Source organism: Thermobia domestica, chromosome 10, assembly GCF_964235325.1.
Source record: "Thermobia domestica chromosome 10, izTheDome1.hap1.1, whole genome shotgun sequence".
Taxonomy (NCBI): Eukaryota; Metazoa; Arthropoda; class Insecta; order Zygentoma; family Lepismatidae; genus Thermobia; species Thermobia domestica.
This window is the reverse complement of record NC_137463.1, coordinates 142,081,027-142,095,462: the sequence shown is the minus strand read 5'-3', so window position 1 is coordinate 142,095,462 and position 14,436 is coordinate 142,081,027. Positions and strand designations below refer to the sequence as shown.

General features: G+C 36.5%; 2 protein-coding genes across 7 annotated transcripts in view; one reads left to right on the top strand and one right to left on the bottom strand.

Annotated features, from left to right (window-relative positions):
- The window catches only part of SmydA-4 (SET and MYND domain containing, arthropod-specific, member 4), a 541,800-nt gene that overhangs the window by 502,086 nt on the left and 25,278 nt on the right, over positions 1 to 14,436 (top strand). The window lies entirely within an intron of this gene.
- The window catches only part of LOC145662754 (NF-X1-type zinc finger protein NFXL1-like), a 582,971-nt gene continuing 576,571 nt past the window's right edge, over positions 8,037 to 14,436 (bottom strand). For all 6 annotated transcript variants that reach the window (XM_081728623.1, XM_081728621.1, XM_081728624.1 and 3 more), the window contains one exon: positions 8,037 to 8,777. In XM_081728623.1, the coding sequence (XP_081584749.1) occupies positions 8,541 to 8,777 (237 nt within the window). In that variant the 3' untranslated portion in view covers positions 8,037 to 8,540. The remainder of the gene's footprint in view (positions 8,778 to 14,436) is intronic.

Sequence of the window (14,436 nt, the reverse complement as noted above, 5' to 3'; positions counted from 1 at the left end):
TCGGAAAGTTAGAGTGGGCTCTTGTCCTATTCTTAATAAAATACACTCCACAGAGTTATTGTTGTATGTCGTAAACAATTGCGGGTTGAAAAGCGTCTCTCTGCAAGAACCCTTCTAGAAATAAGGGAATATTGACTTTTGGATGTGTCTAAGTGCAGATTGACAAGTGAGAGATGTGAAATCTGTATTAAATTCGGTCCAGTGGTTGAGTAATTCAGTAAAAACATATTCTCAAGCATTAATTCAGTTGACGACAACAATGAAACGGACAGTATCATTCGTTAATATTTAAATCAATTCAGCTTGTTTTAAACTATTTTAAATTAAATTAATATAATAAGCACAATTATATCCAACAATGACAGAAAGAAAGGTTACCAATAAAACAGAAGTAGGAGAGGAGGTTCAATATGCAACGAACATTCATGATGCGGACTGCGAATAGGATATTTCTTGCCAGAAAGAAAATCCAGGTCCAAATTTAGACACATCTAACAAACCAGATGAAGCGCAATGTTCATATTGCCACAAATATTTTCTAAGCCAACGAGGTCTAGCCATACATACTAGTAGACGCTACCGCGAATCAATCAAGAAAAATCTATCTTCTTACAATTTGAAATATAAGGAAGAAATACTTATATTTCAAATATATTAACACACGAAGCGATTGATGGAAATTCAACGGACTCAACAGCTAAAATAGGCTAACTTTTAATTTTTTTAAAGTCCCACATTCCTACACTCCGACGAGTTCCCCGAGGCGCCAGACCAGCTATGACTCACTCCTTAAGTGAAGTTCTACAAAAGATCACGAATACTAATAGTATTGATGCTTGGCTAGATCTTTTAATCTTCTCTTATGTGGTTCGCTGTATTCCTCCATATGCCGAAAAAGTTACCAAGCTCACCACATGGGCAAAGCAAAGACTAGGAAACTGGTCGGATAATCATCGAGAAGCTTTGTCAGCCGAATTCATTAAATTATACAAAGTTCGTGATTTGACAAAATCCGCATCATTCCATAGCAAGAACAGAGAAAATAAACTATCGGACGGTGATGTTAGAGAGGAGCAGTAAGACTATTCACATCCGAAGACTCGATAGCAACTCCAGATAATTCATTGTTAGAAGCACTCAGAGCAAAACATCCAGCTCACTCACATTTATTAGCCATCTCTGAACTTCCAGAGGCATCAGCATCACCAACTTAAGTATCATCAACGGAATTGAGAGCAATTAAATCTTTTCCTTCTGGATCCGCCGGTGAAATGGATAGCCTCAGAGCTTCAATTCTAAAAGATTTAGTTCTATCGCACGATTATGAATCTAGAGATCAGCATATCAACGTTATCAGAGAACTGTTACCCCTCATTATATTGGGAAATGTACCTACAACATTGAGACCGATATTCTTCGGCGCGTCGTTACTTGCTCTTAAGAAAAAAAAGTGGAGGCATTCGGCCAATAGTCATGGGCAAAATTTGGAGACGATTGTCGGCCAAAATAATCTGCTACTAGATGCGCGAATCACTAATCAACATACTATATCCACACCAACTAGGAGTCTGCGTCCCATTTGGGACGGAAGCCGCAGTAGATGCCGTCCGCACATATTATTCTACTTCGCACACCCAAGTGAAAGCATTTTTAAAAATCGATTTCAGGAATGCCTTCAATGAATTAAATCGAGATTCCATGTTGCTATCTGTTAAGAACTATTTTCCATCATAATTTCCGTACATCTCTCAATGCTATTTTCAACCAAGCAACCTATATATAGGAGATAATACTATTCTATCACAGCGAGGTGTTCAACAAGGTGATCCGTTAGGTCTAGCGCTGTTTGCTATGACTCTCCAACCAATTGTTAATAATATAAACGCAGAGCTGAATGTCTGGTATTTGGATGATGGAACAATAGCTGGGAATACAGACGTAATACTACAAACATTAGACAACATTCGTACACATGCGTCATCAATTGGCTTATCGCTAAATTGCTCCAAATGCGAAGTAGGATTCCTCGGTGCTACAGAAGAACAAATTAAGAACCTCTATGATATCTTTAATAAATCAGCACCTGGCATTCAGCTCCTTACACCAACTAATACAGAGCTTTTAGGTTCAGCTATCTTAACAGAGGCACGTAGCAAAATGTTACTAGACAAACCTCCAAACTAGAATTTTTTTTTTTTTTGTCACGACTTTTTAAGCTTTCAGCCCATTCTGCTTTTTATCTATTAAGGGCTTCATTTGGAATGCCGAGATTATTTTATTTCCTCCGATGCTCTCCATCTTGGAAGGAACATGCCCTATTGGAAAAGTATGACGATACTTTTAAAACTGGTCTGGAATCCATCCTCAATTGTTCCCTTAATAACGACTCTTGTATACAAGCTTCTTTACCAGTCAAAAATGAGGTCTTTGAATCCGTCGCGGTACAGATAAGGCTATTCTGTCTTTTTTTTAGCGTCTTCCTACGGTGCAAGTCAAATAGTTATTTCTCTTCTTCAATGAGATAACGACGAAATCACCAATCCAGATGTAGTGGACTGCATAGCTAAATGGACAAATTTGGTTGGGTTAGACCCTCCAGCTCTCGAAAATCGTAACAATCAGTCGGCTTGGGACGAGCCCATCGTTAATTGCCATGCAGCTTCTTTATTGCAGACTACAAATAACATTGAAGATAAGGCCAGACTTTTAGCGGTCATATCCCCAAAAAACGGAGCATGGCTTCAAGCTCTACCATCACCATCTCTGGGCCTACATCTATCCAATGAGAGCTTCCGAGTATCAGTTGCACTACGGTTGGGAGCAGATATATGTGAACCACACCACTGCCCCATTTGTAACATGTTTATAGATATAAAAAGGATTACACGGTTTGTCGTGCAAAAGCAACACAGGGAGACACCCACGTCATTCAAGTGTAAATGATATAATATTAAGAGCATTAATATCAGCAGGGCTCCCAACAATGAGGAAACCGATTGGATGCAGCCGATCTGACGGAAAAAGACCCGATGGTATGACATTAGTACCTTGGAAGAAAGGAAAGGCATTGATTTGGGACTTCACATGTTCAGACACCTATGCCCCCTCCAACCTACAATATGCCTCAGTACAAGCTGGACTCCTAGCTGTTCGAAGAGCAAAAGAAAAAAGGAATAAATATAGCAATCTACTCGATAACTATTGCTTTGTCGCAATAGCAATTGAGTCTAGCGGTTCTTGGGAAGAAGGAGGCCTGAAATTTATAAAAGAAATCGGCCACCGTCTATCAATTAAATCAGGAGATAATCGAGCAAAAAGTTTCCTGATTCAACGCATTAGCATAGCCATTCAACGTGGGAACGTGTCAGCTATAATGGGAACGTTACCCACTAGTAAAGAGCTAGAAGAAGTCTTTCTTCTGTAATTGCGAAGAAGGGAGGTTAGGAGTAAAAACAGACATCATTGGTGCATCAATTTATGTAGCAACCGAGCAAGGAGTATGGAGAGACAGCTGACAGTCCATAAGTTTATATGAAAAATTACGGCATGAATGCTGTACCGTACGTCAAGACAGTGATATAGCATGACAGTTTGGAGACTTTGAAAGCAGAAGATTTAGTATTAGCTGCCGAACATTATGGGAACCAAGTACCGAAGAATAGATATAATTACCGCTCCATATTCAGAGTATACACCTGCTCTAAAACATTTCACTAGATCTGGTATGTTTAATAGGTCTATAAGACTATTGGTTTCCAAACAAGGAATGAGTTTGAGTGAACACACACTTACTGTTGGAATTGTATAACAGGGAAGGAATAAACTAACTGACTGCTACATAATTCCGAAACCAACAGAAGAATCAGTATTTGAGAAGTTAGGATTAATATACCCACCTCCAGATGAAAGAGACCACTGATTATACTAGCTTAGCTTTAATTTTAACTTATGTACATAATGTTTGATATGTTATTGTATTGTTCTGATTCTAATAGTTAAAAAAAAAAGTTATTAAAAAGTGTGTTTCTCAAACTTAGGGGGGTATTCCCCCATCCCGCCCTTCCCAAATGACGCGCCTGTTTCAATTGTTTTCAAACGATTCTTTAATATTTCAAAATTTTGTTTAATATTTTTTGATGTATTGGGACAGTAAGTATAAACAAAAATATGTCTATCAAAAAATTAATTAATATTTAAAAAATATTTTTCTGTTCCACAGAGTATATATACACAGCGGACTCTTTTTAATTCGAACTTGAATAATTCGAATTACTGGATAATTAGAACTAAAGTCTATTCCCCTTGAAAACTGTATTAAAAACAATGGTAAAAAATCGTGGATAAATCGAACTTTTGAATCTTCTATTTGGATAACTCGAAGTATTTACAATGGAAAAACTTGTAGTGTTCCACAGATTGCAAACAGAACAATGCAATTGCAACTGGTTTTTGTTTATCTGTTATCTTATCCAGAGGCGACCGTGGGAAAGAGAAAGCATTATTTGTTGATACCACCTCCGCTGGACCCCCTCTCGCTCTAGAGAATCTGGCAGAAGGTAGTTGGTATGCATCTCTCCTCCTCCTCAATAACCTGGAAGTGTCCATCCCTTCTATAGAAGTGTGAATGACCTTGCACTCTGTTCTCCACTAGCAAATGACTTGTGCGAGACATTTGTGCAATTCCAATTAACTGAACTAAAAGCAGTGACAAAAATGTAAGCAGATTCGTTTGTGATCTATTGGCGTGCATTATGCACAATGTCGAATCGCGGAGCGTATTCTAATTCCTTACGAAAATGTGCTTTAAAGGGTAAGCTGCACTGCATGTTCGTTTTTCATATACAGTACAGTTATTTTGTTTCCTTGATTTTACTTAAAAATGAGTTTTTGGTTAATTCGAATTTTTTTCCTGTCCCCTTGGACTTCGAATTAAGGAGACTCCACTGTATAATTCTGAATGCTTGCTTGACTTCAGAAAGGTCTGGTAAAATATGCTTTTTAAACATTTCTATTTAATTCTTTTTTAGGAATTTGTCATGGGATTCTCGTTATATCCATTTGAGAGAAACGAATTTCTTAATCAATTATATAATTAATCCTTAGAATGAAGTAGGTTATATAATGTAATTCATGTATAACTGAAGAACAGATAATGATAATGATAATTTTAGTAGTACAAATGTAGCTGTTACCGTTGGAATTAGCTACGTTCGTAACATTATTGCCAACTAGTTATTGCATCGTAGCAGTTTCGTGTGGTGGTGGCGAATTTCAGAACTAAAGCAGGTGAATGAAAAAGGCACAAGACCTAAAAACCATTTCGCGGCACTAGTCCTAAACGGCACAAGTCTTAAAAAGCACTAGTCCTAAACAGCACAAGACCTAAAACTTAGGTCCAATGTTTATATTTTTAGGATTTATGCCGTTTAGGTCTTGTGGCGTTTAGGACTTATGAATGTTACCCGTTGTATGTATATGAGATTGTACATTACTCCTGTATCTCATAGTGTCTGATGAAGCCAGAGTTAGTTGGCGAAACTGTCGCAAGTATTTAGTTTTTGATGTAAAAATATATTGTTTTGTTCAGCAAATAATAACTTTGTATTTAAATGTACTTACTATTAAAAATGTTAAAATATGTTACACTTACTATTAATATATGTGGTAACGCACTCCACAATATTTTACAAACGTAACCAAACGAACAGAAACAGGAAGAACATGATGAACGCAATTTTATTACTTGGCTGTTCCGATACTTTTTTCTACTAGAAATACATATCAAACGTAGCATACGCAATCTCGTAAACGGATTACGGTCTATAAAAAATTAGTTTAGATTATCGTTTGTAGGAAGATAATAGTATCAATTTATGTAACACACATACCTCTTTCTATTTAAAAACATTGTGTAGTATACAATATGAGAAATTCAAGATGACTACCATGATGTACACAAAATCATTTAACGCAGTTTTTACAGAAACGTGGAATTGTAACATTTGCTTTTCCTCCGTCCACGCGTCTCTTTGTCATGATACTTTCTCCTGTTAGACCAATTCCATTTCAAATCGTCCAGGCAAAACACAATTGGTTCCCATCATAGTTTCAGATTTCATTCATTTTTTATATGTGATCTACATGCAATATTATTAGACCCATATTTTTCCTTTTGCTGAAAAACAAAAATCTCCTTCAATATACAGCCTTCCAAAATGGCGGCCTTACTCTTGGATCGCTCGAAAAAACTGAAAAACATGTCAAATTGAAAGTTTTATTGTAGAGAAACGAGTGTACTTAGTAACATAATCGCAATAGCAGGACGAATATAAAGTAGTGTGTTTCGGTGGAGGGGCAAAATTCGTCTGTTGGTCCAATAGGAATCGCGCAATTCACTCACAATGTTGCCAACTTTGGTGAAAATTATGCTAACTTGAAACACTTTTATTTCTGTCCTCACGAGCCATATCAACCATCCGCTTCTAGCATCGAAATCTACTCGATAAGGTCTCTTGAAAATGTAAAGGACTTAAGTTCCTGATTATTACATCCTACGTTATAGTATAATGAAAAGCTGAAAATTTCATTAAGACACCATGTTTGGCCTCCATTTTCTCAAAAACCCCACCATTTAAAAATCTGTTTTTTTTTTTTTTTTTTTTTTTTTTTTAATACAACTATTGGAGAAGTACCAAAATATTTAATATCCGTTAACCGTTCATGCGGCTGCAGCTCCTAACGTTCGCAATTAATTACTGAAATTTCGATTTTTGTACTTGGAATGTAAATATTTCCTATGGACATTTAGGTCCTGTACACAATGTGATTTGAAAGGCAGTATGAAAATTTTGAGAGTTGAATCCTGACATCAAATCACGTAGAAAAGTTCCTATAAACATGGATCGAATTCCAAATCGTTTTTCGAGTTACAGGGTTTGCAACTTGGGACCCAAAATCGGCTCGTGTTTCGTGTTAAATCAGAATCTATGCGTTAAAGTTATGATGAAATTCAGAAAGCTGATTTGTATTAATATGATTATTTTTACGTGCGTAAGGGCGATGCAATTAGGTTGGTACATGGTCACATTGAGCGTCGGCCCGTGGCAGCAGATATCGATGAAAGATACTCTAAGCTGTTGCTTCTGTTAACGCATCGGCATACTGGAGTATCGTAAAGAGCCTACTTCTCATTACATGTTAGCAATTAGTCTGGGAACGCATCTTTCCCCTGGAAGAACAAGGGGGAAAAGAAACACAGTCATTCGCTTTCAGAGCCACAGTTAACTCACCCGAGAGACATTATCCCACTTTATGTCATTTTCCAAATCGGTGGCATTGGTGAATGGTTACTGCAATTCAAGATTCCTTCTAATGCTTCATGTATTTTGTCATAATTGGCCTTCAATATCTCGTCTTGTGGTTTGTGGATGTTACATATATTTGGTACGTTCTAGAAGGATACAATACTGATATTTTTCAACAACAGTAATACTAACGCTCATTTCCATCCTTACCAAATGTCTGGCATATTTCTCTTAACTCTTCAGGAACGTTCGTTCTCAATTTAAACTCGTGCTACACATCATAGCATACGCAGGATTTCGTCAAGCGGGGGTTCAAGTATGAATTTTATTTCCATTTGAGTCAAATGTGATTTGTATGTACATCTTCATATAATGAATATTTATTTCTCCATAATATCTCGCTCAAAGGAGGATTAACGCCCGCAACGCTCCTACTGCTACACGCACTATAACTTTATTTAGGACTTCCATATTTCACTTGTTCTAATATCCCCGTTTAACTGTAAGGATTACAACCAACATACCACAGAGGAAACACCAACTAACACGTCTTCCTTTTTTCACCTCGACGTGAAATCTTTAAACAATGCTTAAAATGACACTATATGGAAATCCAATTGAACATTTTTGGTGTGCCTAACACGTTACAAATTAACTGGCGGCATTTTTATTTGGGAATACTTATTCGATTTTTCAAAAAGTTAGTTTGAATAAATATTAATTAAAAGACACTTCTGAACTTATTGTTTATTTCACATACCTTACAAAACTGCTATTATTGGAATTTGCCCTAGTACATATTACATTTAACGTTTTTATTATATAGTAAAACAAAAGTGCTTGTAAGAAAATTCTAAAAGTGTGTTCGATGAGTGGTAAAATTATTGAATAATGAAACCACAAACGGTAAACCCGAGAATATATTAAATGCAAACAATCATCCACGAACACCATTTCCATGCAATGAAGATTATCCAAATGAAAATTAAATTTACGATTTTAAATTTTGGTAAAGAATATACAATTGTCTGACAGTTAATCAGAAGTAGAGCTCACTAGTCGATAAACTCTTACCCAATATCATTTAGGATGTATTTCCATTACAAAGATAAATATTTTCAGACAAAATTAAAACCAATTATCCGTAACATTCATCCAAGGAATTCGCAATCATCCGCAACAATCTACCTTAAGAAAATATAGTGAATATGACCATAAAAATTTTCAAATTTTCCATTAAATTAGGGAAAATTTTGTAATAATTATATATGTCAAAAAACTACATAATAATACTATCACAAAAAAATATAAACTGTTTTGGCTGTTCCAGACTCCAAGATTGTCTTCTACCTCCACTAATTTGCGATTACGATATTTTCTTCTCCCAGAAAACTTCTTCTCAAATTTTTCAATTTCTTCTCGATTCCTTATTGCTTCTTCTTTCCTGCTCTTTTCTATCAGCATATTCCTCTTCTAAAATAAAAAAATGAGCAAATATTAAAAAAAAAGTTTCTTAAGACATTTAGAAAGTAAAATCTATATTAATTTTCCATTTTAAGTGTGAACTATAATTGTGAATGAGTGTGATTTTCTTTCTGAAGGAGTATTCTGAGTCCTGTTATTTTCAATCAAAGCAAGGTTTAAAGTGTCGAAGTTACGATGTTGGGATATATAAAAACCTTCTGTCCCTGTAAGCCTTTTACGTTATTCGCTTTCCTCAAAGAATCTGAATAAATAATAATACTGTATCCTATAAATAAACAATACAGTTAATTACAATAGTGCTCATGAGGAAGTATTAGCCACTGAAAAGTCTGGGGTAAGAATTGAGACGTTTAAACACTGTAGCAATTATAAATGTGTGTAAAAATGTATGGTTTATATTAGACTTTTAAGCAAAGTCACACCATGAAGAAGGAGTGTATTGGATAACAAAAGAGAAAAAATGTATATTATTTTTTAATTAAAGTTAAGCTTCCCTTTCCACCACCAAAGCTACATGAAACGTAGGCCTACAATTTAAGACTGAACCTGAACCACCGTAATGCGCTAAAATATTTAGTGTTCTCTTACTGAGAATCGAACTCGGAAGCAAGTGCACTGAAGGCGCTAAGATATGAAAGTAGTGTTGAGCTAATATATATTGTCACCTTGTCAAGCAGTATGTTACCGATAGATAGATTTGAACTCATCGACAGGTAAACCATCTTTATTGCTTCGCACATAACTGGCTCTTCATATCTCTTTATTACGTACAATAAAAATAATTATATTTTTTCTGTCTCCCAAGCACATAAGAGTGAGAATATAATTTAATTCATATTTCGTAATATTACGTAATAAGTTATGGTGGCACACTTTCTCCTTTTATTGTGTTTAAGAAATTGCCTCATCAGCTCTACATGACTTCCTACATTTTGTATAATCTACCTTAGGCAGCATCTATTTTTCTGCATCATCATAACTCACAATAATAACCAGGTTTGTCGTCAGAGCGAAGCTGACATACTGAAAGACAAATTTTGGAAATTTTTTAGAGTCTTAGTGGAGAATTCTGGACTTACATAAACTATTGGAGATGGAACTTACGACAGAGGAACCAAAGTACACTCGGGAGGTAAGATAAGAGGACAGAATTGAGGGGGGGGGGGGAAGAGAGAACGATCTCGAGACCGGTCCAACAGTTTTGTTTAAGATTTTGTGTAAATCTGCAAACTTTTGACCACCTTCATCTTACAACTAGCTTGAACCACATAGTGTAAGACACCACATAAAACTTGAATGACCTGGCTCTGAAGCTTATTAAACTCGCCTTTGATGGATATTTTCTGTTAGCTCTCCCTCCAAACAAAACTCTCGGCTACGCTATTGTGGGAACCAGAGTTTGAATCAACCAAGTTTGAGATGATGGGCATTTCCCCTCTCATGGAGTAATTTCTCGGGCTCGTCGAAGAACTTATTCCTTGGCACAGAAATACTTATTCCTTATATATATATATATATTAGGGTAGCGACCAGTTATATGGGGAAATTTCGAAATTTATTTTAACAGTCTCTCACCTCCTAAATTTATTCCTTTAGGTAACTTAAGCATGCGTGCAAAATTTCATGAAAGTATTTTCATATTTAAAGGTCGCTCAACGCACTTAAACTTATAGCGACTTTACTTTAGCGTTACATGCGAAACTCAGCGTGTCTTAACCTGTATCAGCTCAACTTTTTCTCTTTGATGTACCGTTTTCACGCTTACAGTATATGACCTCCGGATGTATTCACGACGTATTGTAAAGTTTGGTGATGATATGTTTAGAGGTCTCATATATAGGATATGTGTATATTACATTGGGCACTTGTGACGTTATTTGACTGCCAGAGTGTATATTAAATTGACAAGGTGTGAAGAAAGAAGAAAAGAAAGAGATTGGAAAGAGGAGACCAGGAAGAGAAAGGAAATTGATAGGCTTTCAGCAAATGCCTCAATCAACAATGATGATGAAAATAGTGACAATTTATACGAGGCTGCCGAAAATCGGGACGACTCAGATTATGCAAGTCCTACTTCCCGAAGGCTGTCCGTTACAAAGAAGCAAAGGTTGTGTCGACCAACCAACATTATTAAACCAGAGCTGTCTTCAGCACTGGATCGTGCAAAAATTAACGACAGAAGTGCCATTTATGTTCTAACTGCTACAGCGGAAGCTTTAGGACATAGCTCACAAGAAATCTGTGTAATAAGGAATCTATTAGAAGAGCACGCAGAGGGAACCGCAAGGAAATCGCTAGCGAAATCTGTTTGTCATTTCCATCTGGTGCTCCATTTACAGTGTATTGGGAATAATTGTTACCTGCTCTCACTTCTAAGGAATCAATTAATCGCATAGTGGTTCTCATTTCTGATAAAGGTGGCACGAAACTATTAGGAGTGCCTGCTATTCCAAATGGAAGTGTTGTCTCCCAGTCGGAAGCTGTTTTGAAATTGCTGAAGGCTTTTAACTTAACCACACGTGTGCACAACAGCATATAACATGGGGTCACAAAATGGAGCATGTACTCAGCTGGATCAGAAAATGCAGAAGGATCTGATCGGAATCCATTCAGGTATCACATAATAGAACTAATTTTGGCGACAGTGTTGGACATGGCTTTCGGTGCTTCAATGGATCCACACATAAAACTCCTTCAATGTTTGAGGTATGGAACTCAATTGACAAGCTGAAATTTGACACCAGAATCCAGCACCAAGTTGTCGCAGAGATTTTGATCTCAGTAAAGTATGAACTGGTACCTTTCTTCAAGCAGCAACTGACTCACTATCAACCCAGGGATGATTACATAGAACTTTTGCAACTTGTTCTCATATTTCTTGGCGAAGGTCTTCCAGAACGTATCACATTCTACGTTCATGGAGCCTATCATCATACGAAATTGATTTATTACCTGAACATAATATATCTTTTCCGGTCACAGTTTCACCTTACATCTCGTGATCTGAACGAGCTTCGCGACTTCAACGTATTTGTCGTCGCAGTGTATTTGAAGGCATGGTATTCCTCTCTTGACGTATCAGTACCAAGAAATGACCTGAATCTCTTAAGACGCATTCATTCTTGTAATAATGTTAATGCAAAAATTGCAGAAGCAGCAATGCACAGTTTCTCACGACATCTGTGGTATTTGAGCGAACCACTTATTGATCTCAGTTTCTTTCATCCTGAAGTCCCCGCAGCAGTGAAGAAAGACATGGTTGAAGCGTTATTTAGTGATGGAAGTGAAGGAGAAGAACTCGTGCGCTTAAGATACGAGGAGACCACGAAGAATAAACCTCTTAACGACTTCGTTTCCAGGAACACCGGACTTTTTGAAGCATTGGATATATCCACGGCTTTTATTAAAAAACAGACACATGGGAAATGAACGATACTTTCCTTCAGGCACAAGAGCATGTAAAAGCTCTGAACGTTGTACATGATCTGGCAGAACGAGGAATTGCGTTGATTCAAGCTTCAATGGAAAACTGACCAATCAGGAAGATCTGACCCAATTTCTTCTCCAAGTTGTAGAGCAGCACAGAAAGAAATTTCCTCAATCCAAGTGAATTCATTCTAGTAAAAGCATTGTTTGGTTGTTGTGTTGAATATATTTTCGCAAAGTTAAATACAGAAAATATACATTCGTTCAACATAAATATTACTAAAGGATGTTTCCTAACTTATTTTTGAATTTCATAGTATTTATAAGTGAATTTTCACATTTTAGTGGGTGTAATTTATGGATGCGTTGAGCGACCACTACATATTGTTTAATTGTTTCAAAATTTTTGTAGTAAATATTTGAGATAAAAAGAAATAAAATTTGACCCTGAGACCATTAAAAATGCAAAAGTGAATTTTCATTGCCACCCTAATATATAAGTGTGGGGATTAGTTTCCCTCTTTCGTAGGAAAAGCTTGATTTGGACCCTGCTTGGAACTAACTATGAAATCAGTGCTCTGTACAGCCCGCAGAAAAAAAAAAAAAAAAAAAAAAACTGCAACATGAGCATGTAAGTTTATTGTGAAACGACGAAGTCACTTGCTCCAATATAAATGTGCAGGGGAGGACGTTGAGGTTTCTCCTGCGTGATTCGTGCCACTTAGACGTTATGTTGATTCCCTGGGCTGTTAGGCGTAGTTTCACAATAAACTTACATGCTTATGTTGGAGGGTTTTTTGCTGCGGACTGTACAAACGAGTGGTACTAGATGATGTAATATATTATTAACTCACACTTCCTCTCGAGTATTCGATCGAATGTCAATACGGGATTTTACTTCAAAACTGGGATTTTTAAAGGATTTAAAACGACGTTTCGGTAAGATGTTTATAAGAGATTGGGTCATTAAGTGTCGCCTGTTGTATTCAATGTAGTAATTCTACAATATTAATTACTTCTGACAACCAGTAGTGCAGCCATGACTTATATTTGGGGGAAAGAAGATAATCAGGGAACTTCATTTACTTCTAAAAAAATACACTTTATAAATAGGGTGACCATTCAACCAACTTCCACGAGGCACTTCTATAAATTCTCCTGACATGTTCCATGAAAGCAATGTTTACTATTACACTCTTTTGATGGTATTGTTTAAACTACTTGCGAGATGCAAGTAATCAAGGGCCTGCAGGATCGCAGAAAATGCACAAAATCTGCGGTAAATTTTAGTAGTTTCGGTTAAGATTTTAAGAAAGGGTTTTAGTCCAGGAGCGGTACTGAAAAAATAGGGGTACCCTAGAACAAATTGCAACAGAAATGATGTTTTTTTGTTTTCTGGTCCTATGAAGTGCCCTGAACAACATATCGAAAGTCTACCGAAATCCCATTGGAGAAAATCCGCTATATTAACCGCCATTTTGAAAACCCTTATATAGAACTGTAAAACACAGTTTGCAATACAAAATTCACTGTAACTTGGCTCCTATTCGTACAATTGCTACAAATATCATGTCAAAATATAGGAAAAAGTTTGCACTAAGCGATGCATATATTTTCATAAAATAATCTTCCTGTTATAACTCACTAGTCTTGATTCTAATGTATGTATATGAAGTAATTTTTGAGGAATATGATTGCAGTGGAGATATTTTGCGAAGTCGCTAATTTCTGGACATTCTTATACGTATACTCATACTAATCTAACTATACCAAAGTAGTCTACGATGAACAAACTAGCGTGACTGATCTAGTGGAATTGATGAAGCAACATCTGGAGCAGGAAGGATCTTCAGAGCAGCCATTCTGTGAAAAATACATGAAGCAGCAAGTGATGAAACATTTTGAAGATGAGGTAGTGATAACTGAAATGCTAGGACAATCAAATGTTGTGACATTCAAAAGTACTGCTGATCGAATTCTTCAAGAACACTACAGCAATCCAAGCGATGATCCCATCTGTGTCGCATTATCAAAACGGCTGCGAAATTATTGAAAACTGACATCAAAGTTATTCCAGTGCATGGAGATAATTATCCAGAAATTGGTGACATAGCATCTGTGAACAAAGCTCTTGAATATATTCCACAAAGTCTACGTGAACTCTTCTTCGCAATAATTGGACCAAGGCACGAGAAAGTAGCAGCCATTGGTCAGTCAATCA